The 25226-nt window shown below is 39.4% G+C and overlaps 1 protein-coding gene across 3 annotated transcripts in view; it reads left to right on the top strand.

Moving 5' to 3' along the window:
* Lyst (lysosomal trafficking regulator) overlaps positions 1 to 25226 on the top strand; it is a 175270-nt gene that overhangs the window by 135818 nt on the left and 14226 nt on the right. For all 3 annotated transcript variants that reach the window (XM_029468643.2, XM_029468642.2, XM_021180035.3), the window contains 6 exons: positions 8167 to 8307; positions 10934 to 11151; positions 14293 to 14523; positions 19453 to 19642; positions 22235 to 22371; positions 24300 to 24398. In XM_029468643.2, coding sequence (XP_029324503.1) covers positions 8167 to 8307; positions 10934 to 11151; positions 14293 to 14523; positions 19453 to 19642; positions 22235 to 22371; positions 24300 to 24398 — 1016 coding nt within the window. The remainder of the gene's footprint in view (positions 1 to 8166; positions 8308 to 10933; positions 11152 to 14292; positions 14524 to 19452; positions 19643 to 22234; positions 22372 to 24299; positions 24399 to 25226) is intronic.

Here is a 25226-nt window from a genome sequence, read left to right as displayed (position 1 = left end):
AGATTAATTAAGACTGCTGGTCCTCCTACAGGGTTGCCCTTCTCCTCAAATTCTTTCAGTCTTCCATAATTCAACAACAGAGGTCAGCTGCTTCTGTCCATTGGTTGGGTGCAAATATCTGCATCTGACTTTTTCAGCTACTTTTTAGGTCTTTCAGAGGGCAGTCATGATAGGCCCCTGTCTGTAAGCACACCATAGCCTCAGTAATAGTGTCAGGCTTTGGGCCCTCCCCTTGAGCTGGATCTCACTTTGGGACTGTCACTGGACCTTCTTTTCCTCAGGCTCCTCTCCATTTCCATCCCTGTAATTCTTTCAGACAGAAACAATTATGGGTCAGAGATGTGACTGTGGGATGGCACCCCCATCCCTCATTTGCTGTCCTCCCTTCCTGCTGGAGGTGAGCTCTATATTCCCTCTCTCTGCTGTCAAGCATTTCATCAGAGGTCCCTCCCTGTGAGTCCTGGGAGTCTCTCACCTCCCAGGTCTCTGGTGCATTCTGGGGGATCCCCCCAACCTCCTATTTCCTGAGGTTGCCTGTTTCCATTCTTTCTGCAGGCCCTCAGGGCATCAGTCCTTTTCCCTCACCCAATACCAGATCAGGTTCCCCCCACTCCCCATCCACTTACCCTCTCAGGTCCCCATTTATGATTGCTTTCTTCTCTCTCCCAAGTGGGACTGAGGTGTCCTCACTTGGACACTTCAGCTATGGACTGTATCTTGTGTATTGTGTATGGGTTTTGTTTTTGTTTTTGTTTTTGTTTTTGTTTTTGTTTTTGTTTTTGCTAATAGCCACTTATTAGTGAGTATATACCATGCATGTCATTTGGGGTCTGAGTTACCCTTCTCAGGGTGATATTTTCTAGTTCCATTCATTTGCCTGCAAAACTCAAGATGTCCTTGTTCTTAATAGCTGAGTAGTATTCCATTGAATAAATGAACTACATTTTCTGTATCCATTCTTCTGTTGTGTGACATCTAGGTTGTTTCTAGCTTCTGGCTATCACAAATAAGGCCACTATGAACAGAGTGGAACACGTGCCCCTGTGGCATGGTGGGGCATCTTTTGAGTATATTCCCAAGAGTGGTACAGCTGGGTCTTCAGGTAGATCTATTTCCAATTTTCTGAGGAACGTCCAGATTGATTTCAGAGTGGTTGTACCAGCTTGCAATCCCACCAGCAATGGAGGAGTGTTCCTCTTTCTCCAAATCCTCTCCAACATGTGTTGTCACCTGAGGTTTTGATCTTAGCCATTCTGACTGGTGTAAGGTGGAATCTCAGGGTCGTTTTGATTTGCATTTCTCTGATTACTAAGTACTTTGAACATTTCTTTAGATGCTTCTAGGCCATTCGAGATCCCTCTGTTATGAATTCTCAGTTTAGTTCTATGCCCCATTTTTTGATTGTGTTGTTTGGTGATTAACTTCTTTATTAGCTGTCTATCGGATGTGGGGTTAGTGATGTTTTTTTCCAAGCTGTAGGTTGCTGATTTGTCTTATTGACTATGTCCTTTGCCTTACAGAAGCTTTCCAGTTTCATGAGGTCCCATTTATCAATTGTTGATCTTAGAGAATGAACCACTGGAGTTCTGTTTAGGAAATTTCCCCCTGTGCCAATGAGTTCAAGGCTCTTTCCCACTTTCTCTTCTATTAGATTCAGTATATCTGGTTTTATGTTGAGGTCCTTGACCCACTTGGACTTGAGCTTTGTACAAGGTGACAAATTGGGTCTATTTTCATTCTTCTACATACAGACAGCCAGTTAGAGCAGCACCATTTAATGAAGATGCTTTCTTTTTCCATTCTATATTTTTGGTGCCTTTGTCAAAAATAAAGTGACTGTATTTTGTGTTTGTGGTTTTATTTCTGGGACTTCAATTCTATTCCATTGATCAACATGTCTGTCTCTGTACCAATACCATGCAGTTTTTATCACTATTGCTCTGTAGTAAAGTTTGAGGTCAGGGATGGTGATTCCTGCAGCCGTTCTCTTATTGTTAAAAATTATTTTTGCTATTCTGGGTTTTTTGCCATTCCAGATGAATTTGAGAATTGCTCTTTCCATGTTTTTGAAGAATTGTGTTGGGGTTTTGATGGGGATTACATTGAATCTGTAGATTGCCTTTGGTAGGATGGCCATTTTTACTATGTTAATCCTACCAATCCATGAGCATGGGAGATCTCTCCATTTTCTGAGATTTTCTCCGATTTCTTTCTTGAGAGACTTGAAATTATTGTCATACAGGTCTTTCACTTGTTTGATTAGAGTTACCCCAAGATATTTTATGCTATTTGGGGCTATTTTGAAGGGAGTTGTTTCCCTAATTTCTTTCTCAGTCTGTTTATCCTTTGTATACAGGAAGGCTACTGTTTGATTTGAGTTATTTTTATATCCGGCCACTTTGCTGAAGTTGTTTATCAGCTGGGGAAGTTCTGTGGTAGAATTTTTGTGGTCACTTATGTATACTATCATATCATCTGTAAATAGTGATACATTTATTTCATCTTTTCCAATTTGTACCCCCTTGATCTCTTTTTGTTGTCTTATTGTTTTAGCTAACACTTCGAGTACTATATTGAATAGATATGGGGAGAGTGGACATCCTTGACCCCGATTTCAATGGGATTGCTTCAAGTATGTCTCCATTTAATTTAATATTGGCTGTTGGTTTGCAGTAAATTGCTTTTATTATGTTTGGGTATGGGCCTTGAATCCTAATCTCTCCAATACTTTTAACATGAAGGGGTGTTGTATTTTGTCAAATATTTTTTCAGCATCTAAGGAGATGATCATGTGATTTTTTTTCTTTGAGTTTGTTTATATAGTGGATTACGTTAATAGATGTTTGTATATTAAAGCAACCTTGCATCCCTGGGATGAAGCCTACTTGATTGTGGTGAGTAATGGTTTTGATGTGTTCTTGGATTGGGTTTGCAAGAATTTTATTTAGTATTTTTGCATTGATATTCATAAGCGAAATTGGTCTGAAGTTCTCTTTTTGGGGTGGGTTCTTGTGTGGTTTAGGTTTCAGAGTAATTGTGGCTTCATAGAATGAGTTAGGTAGTATTCCTTCTGTTTCTATTTTATGGAATAGTTTGAGGAAAATTGGTATCAAGTCTTCTTTGAAAGTCTGTTAGAATTCTGCACTAACTCCATTTGACCCTGGGCTTTTTTTGGTAGGGAGAATTTTAATGACTTCTATTTCCTTGTGTGATAGGGGCCTGTTTAGATAGTTTACCTGCTCTTGATTTAACTTTTGTATGTGGCATCTGTCTAGAAAACCATCCATTTCATCTAGATTTTCTCCAGTTTTTTTGAGCACAGGCTTTTATAATAGGATCTGATAATTTTTTGTATTTCCTCCATTTCTGTTATGTCTCCCTTTTTGTTTCTGATGTTATTAATTTGGATAGTTCCTCTTGGCCCTTTAGTTAAGTTTGGTTAGGGGTTTATCTATCTTGTTGATTCTTTCAAGAACCAGGTTTTGGTTTTGCTGATTCTTTGTATTGTTTTGTTTGTTTCAATTTGGTTAATTTCAGCCCTGAGTTTGACTGTTTCCTGCCTTCTCCTCTGCTTAGGTGAGTTTGCTTCTTTTTGTTCTAGGGCTCTCAGGTGTGCTGTTAAGTTGTCAGTGTTAAGATTTCTCCTGTTTCTTTACAAGGGCAGTTAGTGTACTGCTTTCATTGTGTCCCATAAGTTTGGGTATGATGTGTCAACATTTTCATTAAATTCCAGGAACTCTTTAATTTCTTTATTTCTTCCTTGACCAAGTTATCACTGAGTAAAGAGTTGTTCAATTTCCAAGTATATGTGGGCTTTCTGTAGTTTTTGCTGTTATTGAAGACCAGCCTTAGGCCATGGTGATCTGATAGGATACATGGGATTATTTCAATCTTCTTTTATCTTTTGAGGGTTGTTTTGTGACCAATTATATGATCGATTTTGGCGAAGGTACCATGAGGTGCTGAGAAGAAGGTGTATTCTTTTCTTTTAGGGGAAATGTTCTGTAGATATCTGTTAAGTCCATCTGGTTCATAACGTCTCTTAGTTTCACTGTGTCTCTGTTTAGTTTCTGTTTCAGTGACCTGTCCATTGGTGTGAGTGGGGTGTTGAAATCTCCCACTATTATTGTATGGGATTCAATGTGTGTTTTGAGTTTTAGTAAGGTTTCTCTTATGAATTTGGTTGCTCTTTCATTTGGGGTATAGATGTTCAGAATTGAGAGTTTCTCTTAGTGGATTTTCCCCTTGATAAATATGAAGTGTCCTTCTTCATCACGCTTGATAACTTTTGTTTGAAAGTCTATTTTATTGGATATTAGGTTAGTGACTCCTGCTTGTTTACTTGGACCATTTGCTTGGAAGACATATTTCCATCCTTTTACTCAGAGATAGTGCCTCTCTTTGTTGTTGAGGTGTGTTTCTTGTATGCAGCAAAATGCTGGATCTTGTTTGCATATCCAGTCTGTTAGCTTATTTCTTTTTATAGGTGAGTTGAGTCTATTAATATTGAAGGATATTAAAGAGAGATGACTGTTGGTTCCTTATATGTTTGGGTTTGTAGGTGGTTTTATGTGCTTGTGGCTCTCTGTTTTTGACTTTGTTGTGAGATACTTAATATCTTGTCCTTTCTTTGGTGCAGGTATCTTCCCTGTGTTGGATTTTTCCTTCCAGGAACCTGTGTAAGGCTGGGTTGGTAGATAGATACTGTTTGAATTTGGTTTTGTCCTGGAATATTTTGTTTTCTCCATCTATGTTGATTGAGAGTTTTGCTGGGTATAGTAGCCTGGGCTGGCATTTGTGTTCTCTTAGAGTCTGCATGAACTCTGACCAGGCTCTTCTGGCTTTCATAGTCTCTGTTGAGAAGTCTGGTGTAATTTTGATAGGTCTACCTTTGTATGTTACTTGGCCTTTTTTCCTTGCAGCTTTAATATTTTTTCTTTGCTCTGTGTACTTAGTGTTTTGATAATTTTGTGATGAGAAGATTTTCTTTTCTGGTCCCATTTATTGGTGTTTCTTATACCTTTATGTCCATCTCTTCCTTTAGGTTGGGGAAATTTTCTTCTATGATTTTGTTAAAGACATTTTCAGGTCCTTTGAGCTGGGAATCTCCTCTATTCTGATTATCCTTAGATTTGGTCTTTTCATTGTGTCTTGAATTTCCTGGGTGTTTTGGGTTAGGAGTTTTTTATGTTTTGAATTTTCTTTGACAGTTGTGTCAATCTCTTCTACTGTATCTTCTACACCTGAGATTCTCTCTTCTATTTCTTGTATTCTGTTGGTAATACTTACATCTGTAATTCCTGACCTCTTTCCTAGGTTTTTCATTTCCAGGTTTTCCTTCATTTGTGTTTTGTTTATTGTTTCTACTTCGACTTTTATGTCTTGGATCACTTTATTCAAATCCTTCACCTGTTTACCCGTGTTTTCCTGTATTTCTTTCAGTGAGTTATTGATATCCTCCTTAAAGGACTCTATTATCTTCATGAGATAGGATTTTAGGACAGATTCCTGATTTTCAGGTGTGTTGTTGTATTCAGGGCTTGCTGTGGTGAGAGAACTGGGTTCTGATGATGCCATGTATTTTGGCTTCTGTTGCTTATGGTCTTGTGCTTGCTTTTCCCCATCTAGATATCCCTGGTGTTTGGTAGTCTGGGTGACTGTATGGAGTCTGCCTCTTTTGTACTTGGGTTGCTTCAGGTCTCCTGGTAGGCTTGCAGCCCTGGCTGTATCAGACCACATGTGGGGCCTTCTAACTTGGGGGCTCTTCACAGGGGCAGAAAAGCTGCTTATCTGTTACCCTGGCTGCAATAGATTCCGTGAGAGACCTTCAGACTGTTGGGTCTTCCGTGGAGCAGTCAAGCTGTTGTCCAATTGCTCTGAGTGCAGCAGGTCCTCAACTGCTCTGAGTGCAGCGGGTCCTCTAGGCTGGGTTGTGCTATGGAGTCTTCATGGAAGCAGACCAACTATGGGTCTGCCCCAGCAGCAAGGACAAGGTGGAAGCGAAAACAGAATATTTTAATGTGGTTTCAAACACTGCAGTGCTATTAACATCCCTCCAGCTAAAACCACTTCTTCCAGTGTAGCCCAAGAATGCATCAATATGAAATTCTCAGTCAACCTTCAATCTTTATTTTATTGCTGTTAGGAGTAGATTCATATACAATATCGCCTTTTCTTCATCAAGTAGTTACACTGTTGTTGTTTTGAAACTCAGTCTCCTTTAGCAAGGTGGGCTTTAAACTTGTAGTGTAGCTGAGATTGGTTTTGGATTCCTGACCTCCAACTCCCAAGTGCTGATATTATAAGTGTGTACTGCCATGAGTAGATCTTCATTGAATATTTGTGAGTAGGTTAATTTTAAACCTTAACATTACCTTAATCCTCATTTATTTCAATTTCATTAGTTTTATGCCGGCTTTTGATTTTTTTTTTCTTAACCTAATGAGTTAGTTCAAGAATTCTAAACCTTGGCACTATTGTTACTTTAAGCTACATAACTTTTTGTCTAAAGTGTTGCCCTGTGTATTCTAGAACATTTAACAGCATCTAACTCCATGATGCCCTGATTTTCTTACTTTCTGGAAAAAAAAAAAAAACTATAAATTTTATTTTTCCTCAGATTTAATTTAGCAGCCAGCCAGTGCTACCTGGCTCAGTGTAGTAGATGGAAAGGTGATAAAAATAATGGAAACTGTAGCTCAGCAGAGCAGGTGAGCTTGGAGAAAGAGATGAGCTGATTCTTTTGACATTGCTGTACTTGGTGCTGAGATTAGTCTGTGACAGTGTCTACACCAGAGGACACGATCAGACTCCAGGAAGTGTAGAAGTACTTTAGGTAACACAACAGAGTCCCTCAGAACCATACACACAGCTTCTGTTCTCAGCAATCGCCTTTGCATGTCACTTAATATTCCCAACCTGTGATTGTGTTCACAGAAAAGATATGGACAAAATTCAATTCTTTGTCATTAATAGTCTAAACCAGGAAAGAAAATGAACTGAAGTGAGTATACTCAGTTTTATACTGGTAAAATTTTTAGTTAGTGATTGAGTTTAGTTAGTGGTATTGCTGCATCTGAAAAGCTGTGTCAGTACTGCATGTTGTGAATGTGGTTAGGAGTAAAAGGGGACTAAGTAAGGGGAGGAAGTCGTCTAAAGGGAAGAGGAAGAGAAACAAATGAAGACAATAAATAACATGTTGTCTTTCACATGCAGAATCTAATGTGTTAACACACACACACATAAAACATGAAAGCCGAAGACGGCCTATGTGTAGGCAACCATGAGGGTGGGCAGCAGTGGGAATGAGGAAGGAAAGGTGGAGATGATAGGAGAAACAAATACAAGAAAATTAGAGTGAAATAATGCATGAGAGTATAATAATGAAACATTATTTTGTACACTAAAAGTTTCATTATTGAAAGCAGTGGCCCTACTCTTTAGAAAAAACAAACATCTAAATAGTAGATAGTCTTGGTATCTACTATTCTCCTTCTCGTCCTGTCTCTTTTCCCTTATGGGTGTATAGGTATGGGTGTCAAGCTGCACGCAAGAACGCGTCTGCTTGTGAAGGCCACAGATCACCAACAGATGTCCTCCTTAACTGCTTCCCCAGTTTATCTTTTAAATGGGATTTTTCACTAAACCTAGGACACATTCTGTCTGCTCAGCTGCGTGGCCATTGAACTCATACACAGACCACCCCACTACTGGGGAGACAGACACACAGCTACCCACCTGGCTTTTACATGCACGTTTGGGATCAGACTTTTGTCCTTGTGCTTTGGTAAAAGGTACTTTGCCACCTAAGCCATTTCCTCAACCCATAATTTTCCCTCTTTAAATTATACATTCATTTAATAACGAGATCATTATTGTGTGTCCATTATGTGCTGGGTATGAGTGGACTCCTGCTTTTGTGAAAGTTTCATTCTAACTAAGTAGAAGGCAGTAGTCATTTAGGCAAGTAGATGATAGAAATTCTATTAGAGGTATGATGGAAGCATAATGCAGTTGAAAATAATGTGACTTCAAAAATTTGAATAATCCTTTAAATAAACCAAAGGACCATTACTTTTATCATTTTTGAAGCAACAAGAGCTACGGGAAGCTTCAAGTGGAATATGGTCTTTGTGTCTTCATTATATTATTGGAATTTCTTTGTAGATCAGAGTTTCGACATTCCAGACCGAACATTTCATTCTACAAACACAACTTGGCGCCTCTCCTCCTTTGAGTCCATGACTGATGTGAAGGAGCTGATTCCGGAGTTTTTCTATCTTCCTGAGTTCCTAGTGAACCGTGAAGGTAAACAGCAGATCATTTCTCACATATTTTGAAGGGTATGCAATAGAGTTATAATTTTCCAGGAGTAAAAGTAGCTTTTCTAAGACTTGAAATCTGATTTCTCAGATAGGAGAGATTCCTGTCATTAAATCTATAATTTTATTTCTAGGTGAACTTGGGGACTTCTAAAATTTTATAGGACCTAGGACTGGATACATATAGGAAACTATGTTTTTAACTATTAAAATTATTTTTAATATGTATTTTAACTTTATTACACATTTTTTTCTGTTTGTAAAAGTTGCACTCATTAAAAAGTAATAGTAAAAAGCAATTCGTTGAAAAATGTAATTAAAATCAGAATGATTTTATAAGGAAATAAGAGAAATAAAACACTCTGGGGTTAGGGCTATGGTTAATTGGTGTTGTGCTTGCCTAACATGTACCACATAGACCAGGTATGGTTGTGCATACTGTAACCTAGAGTATGGGTGGAAAAAAGCAAAAGAAGAAAAACTCTCTTAGTAGAATTCTCTAGTAATCAACAGTCAAAGGGCATTCTAGAGGATAACCTCCAATGTTGTAGTAGACCTTGGCTACCCTTTCCTGTTCCCTGACAGAAGGTCTCAGACAACTCTGGGAGGGGTACTTTTGAGTTTCTTTCCTTAATTTCATGTGACCCTTGAGAATATATGATGTTGAGACATATCTTTAGGTAAGTCAGTGTTAGACAAAACACCTTAGAATGTTTTCTATCTTCTGAGACATTTGGTGAATTATTAATGCACTTAATCTGCTAGCTGCCCTGGAGCTGTTTCATCATGTTGGCTATCCAAAATCACTTCAGTGTGGCTCCAGTGGCGCACAGTATGCAGTACTAATATGAAAGTGTACGTCAGATATCAGCACCTGCAGCTTGGGGTAAACACATGTGGATCTCAGTTTAGAGCTCATCCACTGCCTGTTTTGTCTGTAGTCCTTCATGTACATTCCTATTTTGGCTTTATGACAAGTCACCCCAACACCTAGTGACTCAAAGCAACAATAAATTTGCTATTAATTGCAAGTCCAAGTCAAGGAAGTGTCCTTGATTACATTCAGAGCTTGGGCTGATAGAGCAGAGGGAGTGGTAGCTCCACTGCTCCTTTCCTTAAGTTGATCTGTGCTTTTTCAGAGGTGTTCTTCAAGGAGCTTGATTTGGGCTTCCTCACAAACTATTTGGCTACTCAGGGCTCCAAACGCAAGTATCCCAAGAGAAGGGGACAGAGGCTAAATTACCTTTTCTAACCTAGCTTGTCAGCCAAATAGCTCTCTTGCTTCCCTTTGTCTACCCAGATTCAGACTGAACACTTCCATACTACCACTTGATAATGGAGAAATAAGACACCCAGAAAAGCGCAGATAGAAAATATTGTAGCCTATTATTTAAAGGTAAATAAAACAATAACTTTGATTGTTTATTGTTTTATTTATGGGTATGGGGGTTCTGCCTACATGTGTGTCTGTACCACATGCATGCAGCACCTGCAGAGGCCAGCAGCGCATTGCATCTCCCAGGACTGGACTTACAGACAGTTGTGAGCCTCCATGTGAGTGCTGAGAATTGAACCTAGGTCCTCTGGAAGAGCAACTAGTGTTTTTTGTTTTTGTTGTTGTTGTAGTTGTTTGGTTGGTTTGGGTTTTTCAAGACAGGGTTTCTCTGCATAGTCTTCGCTGTCCTGGAACTCACTCCATAGATCAGGCTGACCTCAAACTCAGAGATCTACCTCCTGAGTGCTGGAATTAGAGGCATGCACCACCACCAGCAGCAGCTTACAACCACTGTTCTTAACCATTGAACCATCTTTCCAGCCCCTGTAGCTGCTTATTAAAACTGCAACTTCCTATAATGCTTCTCATGTCTTTCCCTGTCAGCATTCCTCTTGGTACCCTTTAGTCATCTGTTCTGAGTAATGAGTAATCTGCTTGGTACCTGAAAGTTTGGAATGATTGAGTTCATGGTCTCTCCCTTACACAGAGAAACCATCTGAAAAATAAAACAAAACACAGAAACAAAACCAGAACCTGTCTAGCTAATATGTTATTAATTTTGATAGGCTAGGAATACTTAGAAGAAAGGAAGTCAAGGCAGACCTATATATTGTCCATAAAACCAATATACTATGACAACTCATTGTAGGGTGATATCTACTTTGTAAGAAGTTTTCTAAACCACAGAATGTTAATATGTATTAAATATGTAATAATATATGAAAATACCAAAAATCTAGAAATTCTTATACAAAGCTTTAATTTTATTTTAATCAAGTTTATAATTAAAGATGTTTAAGCGCTCACAGTATTTGAAGAGTTTGGTGAGTAGACTACTGAACTTTAGGGGCACAGATTTCCTGCTTTTTCTCCCTCCTGTTAGAAAGTGATCAAAGGGTAAAGTTGAAAGTCCCAGCCTGAATTAGCTTAGCATCTATCCTGTCCCTATTGGTACAGAAAGAAGGTGAGCCCTTCATTCTTACTGTTGGGCATTTCACCTTGCTGCTGCCATTAAGAGTTACATTGCATAGTTACCAGTTTTCCAGAGCTCTTATCACTGTGGGCTAAATGAAGCATGCATCGGCAGAGTGAATAATTGTGTTTTCATCTTCCTTAGGCTTCGACTTCGGTGTTCGTCAGAATGGTGAACGGGTTAACCACGTCAATCTTCCTCCCTGGGCACGCAACGATCCTCGGCTGTTCATCCTTATTCACCGGCAAGCACTAGAGTCTGACCATGTGTCCCAGAACATCTGTCACTGGATCGACTTAGTGTTTGGCTACAAGCAAAAGGGGAAGGCGTCTGTTCAAGCCATCAATGTCTTCCACCCTGCTGTAAGTGACTCTTGTAAGACTGCACACACGTGGAAGTTAGAGCCTGAAGATTTTAGGGTTGGCTGTTAAGATATTTCCTTAAAATACCCAAGTCATCAAAAGAGACCATTAAACTAAGCTATACTACTATTCTGTATGATTTTTTAGGTTTTGTATTTCATCTCTTTAAAAGTGTCTTAGATGCTATAGCTAGGGATTCTCCAAGACCACCTCGTATCTAGTGATTTATTAAACAAATGTATGGACTCAGTTTGCAGCTCTGATTTATGGCAGTAAAGGATTCCAAGCATAACTGACCAAAGGAAATAGACAGTGAACAATGTCTGGGTGAAGCAAGGTGCACACAAACCTGGCTCCTTCTATTAAACCACAAAGAGCATGCTCACTTCTGCCAAGAGCTTTAATGACACATTCAAGTGGTCTCTGCCAGGAGAGCTACCTAGAGATTCTAGAGATTCAGAACTCAGTATCTCTTTGGGAATGATCACTTAAAAACCATCTGCCTGATGTGTGCTAAAATTCCAGACCCAGAAGGAGTGCAGGTGCTAAGCATGGACCGCATTGTTTGCACAGGATAGGCAGAGTCACCTAGGAAAAGTTCAACCCTAAAATCTCAGCTTCCAGACACCAGCCAAGGAGGCAGCAGAGTTCTCCAAAGAGAGTGGCCAGCTGGCTGAGTTAGTTCTTTTCTGCCTACTATTCTGAGTACCTGTTAAGATTTTTGAAAAACAGAATTTTTCTTCATGATAGAGACAGTACAATTGCCTTATTAGAAAATATGTAAAATACAACTATCAAAAAGAAGAAATATGAGAAATAAACTTTGCTTTCAGCATCTAGAGATAAATATCAAAACCACCTTCGAGACTTTTTCTACACCTGCATATTATTCCAGTAATTTAATATAAATCCTGTTTTTTAAATCTTTTCTTCCTGAATAATACAGTCTTAAGTATAGTCTGTAAGAATAGTAGAGTCATAAGGTGTCATTTTCCATGATTGCAGTGGCCACTGCTATCCCTATTTAAGATAGTCTCTTAATTCCCTAGAAGTAGAGTTGTTATTTACACAGGCATTAGTTTATGTTTCTGCATAGACTAGGAAGCATTTATTATGCTAGGCTCTCTGGGCATAGAGGTAACTAGGGTGAGTAGCATAGGAAGAAGGTGGGCTGGGCGGACTGACTGCATGTGTTGGGAGAGTTCCAGTGGAATGGATGAAAGGACACATCGGAAGGAATAGGAGGCAAAGAAGCAGAGCACAAAGAAAAAGGTACTCTGGATTCTGCATGCTGGCTACTCAGTGCAGACCAACAGATCAGCTATAATCCACTGCATGACATGTGGTTGCACCAGATTTCCACTTAGCAAGGTGAATTGATCGACCATGGGCTTGCTTCGTTAGTAGTATCTATGTAGATGTTACAGATCTGAAAGTATTTTTAACAAATACAGCTATGTGTACACCCCAAAACCTTACAAGGAATCCTGCCTCTGAGCTTGTTTATAGCAGAAACACACACCCAAACGGTGGCCCAGAAATAAAATTCTCTTTGTAGTCTATTGTTCTCCATAATTATTTTTGGATACCTCCAGGTATCCTTAGAAGAGAGAATCAAACAGTTTTATGGTGGATCTAATAGAAGATGACTTTGAAGAGGAGAACACTTTTTATTTTGAGGAAAGCATTATCATCTGATTCACAAATAAGAGTTTTGCAAGAAAAGTAGTAAATTGAGGAGGAAAAAATACCATTTCCTTCTACCCATCTTAGGTTCCTTGTTGGGACTCCACAACAAAGCAGAGATTAAGAAGAGAACAGTATAAAGATTTACCTAGCACAAACTTTCATAACACCAGAGCCTTCCTTGGGACTGGAAACCCTGAGCAAGTGCTTAGATTGAGATTTTATGCTAGAGCTGAGGGAATGTTATGGAGTCTGTGACGAAATCAAAGCAATAGGAGGCAAGCAGGTGAATGGCTCACATCGTCTGCATGTGCCTTCGTCAGTCTTCAGATATGAGGCTGCTCCTTTCCTCCATGGAAGAACATGTGGTGCTACCAACCTGCTTCAGAATATGGTCAGAAAGCTTATTCTAGGTTTTATGAACAGCGGCAGGGGAAGAGCGAGTCCTTCCTTACATTTGTTCTTCAGCTCAGAACACTCCATCTATGTAGGCACCATGTTTTAAGTAGCATGTTCTGAGCACCATCAAGCATGAAGTAAAGGCAAAGGTCTAGGTATAATTTCTGAGCTGCATTTGTATTTTATCCTGAAATATAACATTTAGAGCAATTGTGAATTTAAATATTAACCTCAGTAAACCCTGTTCTGTGCACATAATTTCACATTATCTTTTCAGTAATTTTGTTTAAAATTTATCTAGAGAGTGAAACATACAAGGTAATTCGCCTAGCTGGACTTTTTTCACTAAATCTTTGAAACTTTAGTATTCTAAAATGTGCAGTAACCTTGAAGATTATTTAACTTCTAAAGTGCCTTAGAAATTTTATTTTGACCCTTGAAAGAATGTTATATCTAGATACACATGTGAAGATTGCTGTAACTGATTAAATGCTAAAACCTGGACCATCCACAAGGGCATGCACAGCACTAACAATAATAGCTTAGAATAGACAGATAAGTGCACAGGCACACAGGACAGCTTCTCAGAGGCACAGTGCCAAGAAGGAAGATGCCATTTCAACAACTCACCCTGGAGCCAGCCTTGATGCTTTTCCTTATTCACTGTCGGCTGTCATGATGACTCACTTACCTGCGTTGTGGCATATCTTCACTTTTGCCTTTTTCCATGTCCTTCTTTGGGCAAGCAACCTACCTGACATCTTCTATGACAGTCTCAGACTTTAAATTTGAAATGTTTTATAAAATACACCTAATTAATGTCAGTCAGACAAAACATATTATTTTGTTCACACTTAGAAATGTTGGTTATTACTGTCTGATCCTAATAAGACCAGTAAGGCTAAGATAACCTCATCAGAAACATTTTTAAATCATTTGCATTCAAAACAGAGTACCCATTACCTAAAGATTGAAACAAGTTGTTTTCTTTTAGCATTGTGACTAATTCTACCATTACACTGCGTATGTCATGTTCTTGGACTGTCTTCTCTACAGACATATTTTGGAATGGATGTCTCTGCAGTTGAAGATCCAGTGCAGAGACGGGCTTTAGAAACCATGATAAAAACCTACGGGCAGACCCCGCGTCAGTTGTTCCACACAGCCCATGCCAGCCGACCTGGTGCCAAGCTTAACATCGAAGGAGAGCTTCCAGCAGCTGTTGGCTTGTTAGTCCAGTTCGCTTTCAGAGAGACCCGAGAACCAGTCAAGGAAGTCACTCATCCGGTATGTTACTTTGATTTCAGTAAAATTCAGCAAAAGTTGAACTCCTGCCATGACCCTTGGGTAGCTATGGGGATACAGACATGAATAGTGTGGTCCTAGTGACACCAGGGTAAGTACCAGCCAGTGCAAGACAAATAGGGGCAGCTAGAGCAATGACCTGTGTGTACAGTGAGTACTGGCTGCGTCAGTGATATGGAGAGCATTTCTTGCAAGTCCAAGGAAAAGAAGCATTGATTAGGACAGACAGCAGCTGTCCCCCACTGCACAGAAGGGTTATTACCAGGGAAAGACTTACCAAGCAAACTTCTAAATAGGATTGTGCAAATAAAAGGGCCCAGCTGGTAACTATGTAAGTGGCACAGCTGGGTCTGATGGCCATCATTAACCAAAAGCACTAACAAGAGGTACCTGCCCAGATTATAGAAATGGGAAATATTGTCTCTAAAAATAGAAAGTGAGCATAATTTTTCTTTACAATTGAAAACTAAAGCAAGGAGAACTTAAAGGGAAAAAGAATCTTAGCTTTCACTTAAGTTCACCATATAGCATAAAATACTTCACCAAGTAGCATAAAATACTAGAACTTAAATTTTTGAATGTTGCAAAGTGTTTATAGAAAGGAGCCACTGAATATGAAAAGGGAAGGGAAGAGACCTTGAACATGAATCAAGCAGTATGCCTCAGGTGCACTGAAGTGCTCCACTGTCAGTGAAGAGTTTTCACAGACCTTGTTTTGATGATGTTTCTGGGAAGGATAGTGCTTAAATATCTTACGACTATAGATGCAAATTTTTCATACATGTAACTCACATTTGTGAGTTTTGCATTTTAAATGCAAACAGAACCCATCCAATTAATAGAGTCAATGTAAAGATATTTATTAATAGTGGTATTATATTAAAACCAAGTCACCAAAATTGAATTTTGAAGTAGAAATCTGGATTTTTATTTTGTGGCTTTAAAGTCTTATTAGCCATTACCAGAGTTGCTCTTTTTAACTAGAATACATTTTTAACATGTCAGAACAACGTAACAATATATTCCTGAAATTTAATAAATTCCATTTAATTTACTACTATACTTATTGCAATTAATGAATGAGATGTTGGTTTTATGGGTTTGTTTGGGTGATTTTGGTTTTTTGAAACAGGGTCTCACTGTGTAGCCCAGAGCAGTTTAGAGCTGAAGATTCTCGCTTGCTCTGGATTGCCTCCTTCTCCTAGTGCTAGATTCTATGCTCAGTGCTATTTAGCTGTTTAAGGATGATGTATGTAAAAGCATTAGGCAGTCTGCCTGCTGACAGTGAGTCCCAGCCTGCCTCATTCCCACTATAGGACCTTCACGTTAACTGTACCCTCCACTGACTCATCCCCACATACACCCATTTGGCTCTCTCATTTCAATAAGGCCTCTGTTCCTCTGAGAGTCTTCCCTGACACCATATATAAACCAGCATCTCCATTGTTCTAATCTTCTCACTTTTGCTTTATAATACTTTCATACCTAATATACATTTAAGTTCTTGTTTAGTCTGTCTCTCCCATCCTATCTGAATGCAACAGCATTAGAAAGGGTGTTGTCTGACTTGCTTCTTACTGTGTTCACAGTTCCTCAGAACATGCTTGGCACACAGTGGGCATCCACTATTTTACTAAATGAGTCATTACTCAGGCAGCTTCTTTAGAGTTTGGCTTGCCCTTTCTTCTCTGTGATGTACAGTGGTATTTATGCCTGCTGGGGCCAGCCCCAATGGGTCTTCTTTCTTGGTTAGTGGAGGAGGAAGACTGTCAGTGGGGGCAAGATTTCATTTACCTATCTTTGTTAAGGTAACTGCCTTAGCAAAGACCTGCCTGTCTGAATTCCTCTGAGACCAAAGACTGCAGTCCCTGGCGTTTAGCATCTCATCCTAAAACAGCAGCAGATTAAGTAAAGGATTAATTGCTAGAGCCCTTTCCCTCTTGTCCAGATGCTTCTGCTTGTCAGGGTGGAGGTAGGAGAGCAACAAACTTCTATCAAACCAGGGGAAGAGAGTCATGCTCACAGAAGGAAAAACTTTTACACAACCAAATATGGATAAACTCACATAAATTCAAATACAGATTCATGCTTACATGTTCATATATAAAACCAGTTGAGCCCAGCTACATACTTATCTCATAATTACACACTTATACACATCCATACTTACATATGTATATGGAGTAAAAGAGCAAGCATCAGTGCAGAAAAAACTCACTCATTCTGGATGAAAAACAAGCTCCAATCTTTATTACATAGAGAAAGAAAAAGCTTCTACCCTTTTATTACTAAGTGAATCAAACCCAAATCTGTAAGAAGAAAGCTTTGTTCTCTTTAGTAAGACTAAGCCTGCCTGCTCCTTCTACTTTCTCTACAGCTTCTTCTTGTTTTCTCTTTCCCTCTGCATTCTGCATATTGCTCTCTTAATTTTTTAAGTTGCCTTATACTTTCTAAGTTATTCCACTCTGCATTCTCCTTCTAATCTTGCTCTCTCCTCCTGCTCTGATGTAACAATGCCTTGCTCCCAATGCCTGACTCCCAGTGCTTCTATTCCCAGTGTTATGTTCCCAATGTAATCTTTTCTAGGCTTTTGTACCTGTTCTAGGAGAATAGACCACATAGCTTTACCAAGCTTCCCATTTTTGCAAAAGTTCACTAGAATTCAAATCATAAATTGAATAGGAAGTTTACAACAGAGAATGTTTACATGCATATCCATTAAGAGTAATTATCTGGCTAAACATTCATTAGCTGTCACTGAAAACTAAAAACCATACATTTGTGACTAAGTTTTTAGTGAATTTTCACATAGATAATCCCAGTCAATATTTTATCTTCTGTCCTTGCACCTATAGCAAGTCTTTAGTTCTCTTTTTATGACCTTTGGTTAATAGTTTTACAGCCTCTTGAAATGTGCTCTAAGTTACAGATTCCTGCCTGCTATCTCAGAAGCAATTAACTCATAACACTCAAAGATTGGCAGAGTTCTCATTTGCAGTTTTATTTATCAGAGAAGACTTAATAGCAGTCCTATTATAAAAGAACTTAATAATTACTAATATAATTTTAGGAATTCTTATCAAATCATCATTAAGAATTAAAAAATATCTGTCTATATAGCATCACTACAAGACAGTACATTTTCATTGTTCTGCAGTGATCTGTTCAAAAGGGTAGGGTAATGCCTAGTGATTGTTTTATATATTTAATAATAACAGGAAAAGCATATTAATAGCAGGAATCTTTCCTAAAATCTAACCTTCTCAGCATTGGCTAGAGAAGCCATCCTCTCATTAACTTTAACAGTCCATGGCAGAACCGTCTCAGGAAGATCACCTGCTAGTTTTTAGCTTCTCCTTGATGGCTCTTGGCATATGCCACAGCTTTTCTTTGCTTGAACCACAGTGGGACCTCCCACACAGTGCTTAACCATGGCCTTCAGATGGCAGCTCCACCATCTCTGACATACATCAGCAATGCTGTGCTGAAGAAGGTCCTCCACACAGCCCAGCTGCACTTACATGAACTTCAGTCAGAGCTGTCTGTCTGAGCAACACTTAAAAAAGGCACTCTTCTTTTATGCATACAGTATAATGTAAAACACTTAGCGATTTTTCAGTGGTCAGTGATAGTGTATACCTCAAAAATGGTTAGCTTTGTATATAACTCAAAAAACCTAAACTCTGTAATTCATATGAGAGAAATTTTCAGGCAAGGAATTATGAATGACCAGTCATAACTTGAGTCCAACATCAGGACATAGATAGGCTGATGGCTTTCAAAAGGAAACTTGTTCTCAAAATACCTGTGTTAGCCTCTCTTTTCCCATAGGAGCAGTCCTGCTGCTCAGCCTTCTCTGACATGCCACTTAACACTGAATATTACTCTGTCCCCTAAGTGGTCTAAATAAGAAGAAATAGAGCACTGACTGTCATGCATTTTAAACAGTAGTATGTACCTGTTTCTTCATTCAGATGGAAAAATGAGATAAGCAAAATACAGTGAAAAGTATTTGTTGTTTTTATGGAAACAACTGGAATTTGTTTAATATGTTATCTTCATTAGATTTGTGTAGCATTTCCTCTAATTTGAAAATAGAAAACTACACTTTTAAATGTCTAAAACAGAGGAAGTCTATTAATAAGAAGAGATTAAGAGTTTAACGTTCAAAAAGATAGTGGAAAAATAAAGTTATTGGGGGAAACTGAGGGCTGTTTTCTGCCCTTCCTGGGTTTTCTTCTTGACATTGTTTTTACTTGGATGGAGGAAGGGTTTGGATGTGTGTTCATGGCAGGTGTGTGGCCACTCTGGCTACAGTCTTCTCTTACCATTGCATGTTCACAGCCTGCTGCTCCTCAGTCCCATCTCTTCCTTTGTTCTCACTGGACAACCCTGTTTTCTCTAGGGTTTACTCGAAGTCTCTGGATCGCTGAGTGCTCTAGCCTTCTCAGTATGCTCCATTAATAAACTCTGAACATCCACTGAGAAACTGCTGTGGTCTAGACATATATCAAACAAGGGTCCCTGGTTCCAAAGCTTGTAGCTGAGTGAGATCTTCTGCGCCCATATGTCTTCATTTCTGTCATATGTACAGAATATCTAAAGTTGGCTTGTCACCAACTTCAGATATTTTAGCAAGCCTAAAAGAAATGTCTAGTTAAATTTTGTTTTCTTTGCTTAAATTTCAAATTTGAATTCCATTCAAGCTAAGTCAGAACCACTGAACAAAAATCAAATAAGAAGCAAATGTTTCTATATGGTAAACATGGAGAAGTAAAATACATAGCATAATTCTCTCAAAGAGTTTATAATCTAATTATCTTCTGTTTAGAATTTATGGTGTAATTAATAACCTCATAACCTTTTATTTATAAGGTTTTCTTTTTTATTCTTTAATTTCTTTGGTTTTAGAGCCCTTTGTCATGGATAAAAGGCTTGAAGTGGGGGGAGTACGTAGGTTCCCCCAGTGCTCCAGTACCTGTGGTCTGCTTCAGCCAGCCCCATGGAGAAAGATTTGGTTCCCTGCAGGCACTGCCCACCAGAGCCATCTGTGGTTTATCACGAAACTTCTGTCTTCTGATGACCTACAACAAGGAGCAAGGTAATGTGAACCACAGTGAGGATCAGACAGGAGGTCTCTTAGAAGATCTAACTGTCACCAGCTCACCTGGACTGCTGCCTTATTTGACTTCTGAAGTTGCACAGGCTTTGGAGAAAAGCTCTGTTCAGAATTGTGGTTACTTATGCAAGCTAGGCATTAAAGAGTAGTACATTAAAAAGTGAGAATTAAGTGCAGTAGTGCCATTTAAAATGAAAGGAGTTTGAGGGAGTTGAGAACAAATGTTTGTGCTTCCAGGATGACAGCATTGTCAGTCTGATAGAAACATACACATTCTAACTCTCAATCCCCAAGATGGGCAGATGCACTTAGCAGACAGATCTGGTGCTCTAGAGGACGCACCTGTGGGTTTAAACATGCCCAGGGAGTGATAAGTATAAACACATGTCCTAAAGGCAGCTCTTCTGGTTCCCTGCTCCAGCTCAGCAGCCATGCAGTGTGGAAAAGGACTATGTGGTATGGATCATTTCATATTTCAAATGTCACCCAGACACTAGAGAACTGTGGACATTTTCCACTTATCAGTCCCTCTGTCCTTCCTGCTAACATTCTCTAGCGTGGAGGCTCTCCTGCTTGGCCTAAGGTGAAAAGGAATGGCTGAGGATACTCCTGTTCATGTGAGGATGCTTTTAAGCTTCCTCGGTCAGCACTCTTATCACTCAGCACTGTAGGATTTAAATGTGTCTCATACAATTCTCAACCTATTGCATTTTGTCACTAAGTCTCAGGCCCTTAATGTACCTTGAGAGCCATGTTCATTCTGTAACTTCTCAGTAGAGTGGGCTTGGGGTTAACCAGTCTAGGTGTGTGTGCAGAAGTACTTACACTGTACCTCTAGAAGCACAGTTCCTTATTTGTATCCAAGCTCTGCTAGTTACTATGTGTGTGGCCTTGAGAATGTTACTTGAGGCCTTCTAGATACTGGTTTCGATCTATTAAAAAATAGGAGTACCAAATGACTTCCCTCCCAGCGTGATTTATTGTGAAGACTCAAAATAGTGTATGAAAATGATTAGCATAGGGCCTGGATCATTATAAGTATTAATACTCACAAGAATCTATTAGGCTTCAACCATCCTGGGCCAAGTATTGTCATTGTTCACTGCTTTGACCTAAACTATAATAGGAAGTGCCACAGAAGCCAGGCAATGGTGGCGCATGCCTTTGATCCCAGCACTTGGGAGGCAGAGGCAGGTGGATTTCTGAGTTTGAGGCCAGCCTGGTCTACAGAGTGAGTTCCAAGACAGCCAGGGCTACACTGAGAAACCCTGTCTCGAAAAAAACAAAACAAAAACCAAAAACAAACAAACAAAAAAAGACACCGGAAGCGCCACAGAAGCATCACAGAGAGCAGTGATTGACAGCTGACTATACCTTGCAGATGAGTGTTGAGAGTCCTGATTGCAATTGGATGTGTTGAGTGCTAATATGTAAATAGCATGGCTCTGAGTGGTTATCTGACATAATAGACAGCTGCACAAGGGATGCATAATCATCATAAGACCAGTAGTCCACTTTCTTGGGAACTGTGCCTCAGACTGCCTGAAGGTTTTCCTACCAAGTATACTTTGTTCTATTCACAGCACCTTATGAATCTCTAGAGCTAAACTGCAATTTTCTCACAAGCTGCTTCTTAAGATCCACTGTTCACTAGATAAAGTTTCTTTCTCTAAAACAACAAATGAAAATAAGTCCAATTAATTGATCTTCAACCACATTGATCTTTAGTTCTTAATTAAGTAAGTCCCAGGCAGAACACCCCAGTGAAAAATAAGGTATAACCACTCTTAGGTCCTGTGTATCGCTTGATACCCTGAGCGTTCTCAGACTCAGGACATCATATGAGTATGTAGTGGGGCTTGTACTTTGTGAGTATATTCTCAGTTCTTTTGTTGTAAAACTGATGTCCACATTTGACTGTTTAAAAAAAACACACCAAACTTCTGAATTGTATTTTCAATGTGCTGCTAATTCATCTAAGAACTATTTATTTGTTTATCCACATGTTGTGTGTCTTCTTAGTGTACTTACTTCAACTTACTGTTGTAGACAACAGAAAGACTCAAGAAAGAACACAGAATGTTCAAGTCTTTATGCCAAAAATGTCATAATACTGGCATAAGACAGAGAAAAGACCAAAACCCTCTTGAGAGACAGTCTGCAGTGCCAAATCCTACAGCTAACCAGAGTGGATCTATTGCTTGGGAAAGGATGGCTTCTCCAGCAGAGTTTACTTCCAGTGTTCAAAGTCGGTCACACTGACCTCTCAGCACTCGATATCAAGAATGTTACTTAACAAGTATTTAGGTCATGTTTCACTTTTAAAGAAAAAATCTCAGAACACGAATAAAGTAAGCTTTATTATTGTTGTTGTCATTATAAAATTTTATCTGGGAAGATAATTCCACCCTTAGGACTAAAACTAAGATTATTTTATTTCAGGCAGATAAGGATAGAGCGCCTGAAAAGAGTGTATATTCTGCTTTATAAATGTCAGCCTTTAACTTGCTGTTGTCTGAGGTGTTAGATGATACTATACTGACAACTAGATACTTGGTTTTCCCTTCTGTTGAGGTGTGAGAAGCATGAACAACACAAATATTCAGTGGTCTGCTATCCTAAGCTGGGGATATGCTGACAACATCTTACGGTTGAAAAGTAAGCAGAGTGAGCCACCAATCAACTTCATACAGAGTTCACAGCAGCACCAGGTAAGCTTAGGTATAAGGACTGTATGCTGATTAAGTTCCATGTCTTGCGAAGGAGGGAAGGAGTCTAGCTAACACTGGTCTACTTAAATGTCAGCCCAGAAGCTGATATTTGCAGTGCTTCTAGATGTCATAATCCCTGCTCATCTGATTAGGTCCCACGGTTTGATTTTTGCCTATTTCCTCATTGGGAGAGCTTGCCTGGGGCCTAGTGTTTCAGCAAATGAGCTGCTTTCATCCTGGGTCCATTTGGCTTTGCAACTAGGTCATTTTCTGTAACCATAGTATCATCTTTGTTACCTGGTTTTTCCTAAATAACCGAACATCTAATGAAGCAAGAAGACACTTGCCTCATACCCTGGAGCTGTGTTGAGTTACCAGGAGCTAGATAGTCACTTACTTTGACAGATAAGACAGATAACTTGACCTCTCTAGACTAGAGTTGTCTTTCCACCTCTTTAAAACTGTGTTTATCCAATTTATGTTGTTGCCTAAAAAAGCTGCTATAAACATGTTGCTGATGTTTATAAAATTTGTGTGCTATGCATATCCAATAGTACTGCTGCGGCCATCTAAGACTCTGGATTGAACACACAACCACCTTCAGTCTCTGTCTACCTTTTCATGGGGAGCTTTCTGGCCATTGTCTGACTTCTCTTCCCTTGCCTGTAAAATACCCACTACCTGTTCATGTTTGCTGACATGTTCCCACCCTGGAATCCTAGAAGCTGGGTAACTACCCCAGGAATGGCTGGCAGCAAAAGCAGCAACGGCCATGCCATGTTTTCTAAGTCATTTGTTACTGGGCTTGTGCAGAGGATAAAGGGACTGGGAAAAGCAATCTTATTACAAACACTGATAAGATTTTTGTTTGTTTGTTTTGAATAATATTGGGGCATTTTATGCAAATAGAAATATGTATCCAATACAAGCAGGTGATGATGAATCATAAGAGAGCTGGTGGTGTAATTAAATTACAAATGAGTCTGCAGAATCAGTGAAAACACAAAAACATACTCCAAAATAAGTGTGTTCCTCGCTGCCTTCTTTATGGAATTGTCATGAATTACAAGGGGAAAGAACACAGAGTGGGAGTTAGATGTGTAAAATATCCTCCCTCTGCAAATCTGGTGACAATCGTAGTCATGACTGGGGATAGGTCAGTTCTTTGGATGTAGTGCATGGCATCAGCTACTGTCAAGTAGAGGCTGTGAGGGAGGCCATGTGGAGAACTGAGCCAAGCTTGAATGGTACTTCCATGCATAAGAATAAAGAATCTTGTAACAAACGAGTAACCCTTCACCTTTAGCTTCCTTGTCCTATTTAACAGCGTTTACAGCTGTTAGCGTGATACCTGTTTTTACATGCACACTGCTTCCCTACAGAAAAACAGAAAGAGAATGCACATAAGTAAAATCTAGTAGCCCAGCGTGGTGGCTTCTGACTCTTAAGAAGCTTAGACTTGAGAACCTTCAGTTCCTAGACAGCCTGCGATACATATTTAGACCCTATTTCAGAGCAGAAGACCGGTACGTTAATGTTTGAACCCCTCACACATTGATACTCAAGCTTTGATAGATCCTGTATTATTTTGTTAAATTTCTAAGCCACAAGTGTATATAAAAATAAAATTGTAAGGCAGACAGACACACATACATATACTAGGAGCCCACAGTGAATGGCTGGTGACAAGTGGAAGAGGGATTGCAGGGATAATCTAGCTCAAATGAAATTAAAAGTCAATAAATAAATAACTGAAAAAAATGTATAACGTTGTACACTGTTGTTTTTAAAACCTTGTAATCTGGAAACAATTATTAAAGATTTTTGCTCTAAACTGTTGAAAGTACTATGGCTCTATATGCTTCTGCTCTGATCGTATCAAGGAAAATGTTTACCTGGAAGCTTGTCTTTGATTTGTCCTTTCAAAGGTAACCAGTTGTGCCTGGGTGCCTGACAGTTGTCAGCTCTTCACTGGGAGCAAGTGTGGTGTCATCACAGCCTATACCAACAGGCTCACCAGCAGCACGGTAGGTCCTGGCTCACTGGCACATGATAGGACCTTTATGTCATTGAGAAAAGCCTAGAAGATGTGAGGTATCCTTGCTTAAGGCTAACTTAAAACATGTGTTAGTCCTTCCCTTTTCTAGCTCCTATTAAACGGAAGGTCATGTTCCTAACTCATCAGAGTCAGGTTTACTGAGAGTGACGAAGAATCTTGAAAATAAATAAATAAATACATAAATAAAATAATCATAAAGGTCCTATTTTTGCTTCAGAGACAGATAATATTTTGATTTATTATCTGCTTTGCTTTGGGCTTTTTCATGCTGCACACGTGGAGCTCAGAGGACATCATTTAGGATTGAGTTCTTTCCTTCAGTCAGTCATGTGTGGGTTCTGGGGACTGAATTCAGATCATCCAGTACCCAGGCCAGGCGTGGCATCAAGTACCTTTACCTGCTGAACTCAAAAGGAAGCTCAGCTCAGGTGCACCTTCCACATACAGAGATGTTCTTGGCTACCTCTTGAGTGGAGCCCAGCTGTGGGTGCAGGCAGGGGACTTACCTTCTACAAGATGTTCCATGCAGGGGCAGAGGGATACTGAGGAGCCATCCTGGGATCCTAGAACTCCTTACTCAAGAGGGGGTGAGCCAGCCCCAATTTCTGTACCAGACTACAGCATGGGAAAATCTAAAATGCTAATGAGAATAAACACACCAATAAAAAAGCAGCTGACAGCCATGTGACCTTCAGACATAGTTGGCTTTAGAAAGGCCATCTGTAGTCTTTGAGAAGTAGCACAGTATTGGTACTTGTCAAACTGAGGAGAGGAACAAACATTTTATGGCACTATA

This window comes from Mus caroli, unplaced genomic scaffold, assembly GCF_978045245.1.
Source record: "Mus caroli unplaced genomic scaffold, Mus_caroli_1 scaffold_15, whole genome shotgun sequence".
In the NCBI taxonomy this organism is placed as follows: Eukaryota; Metazoa; Chordata; class Mammalia; order Rodentia; family Muridae; genus Mus; species Mus caroli.
The sequence above is the reverse complement of the archived record's forward strand: the minus strand, read 5'-3'. Positions and strand labels throughout refer to the sequence as shown.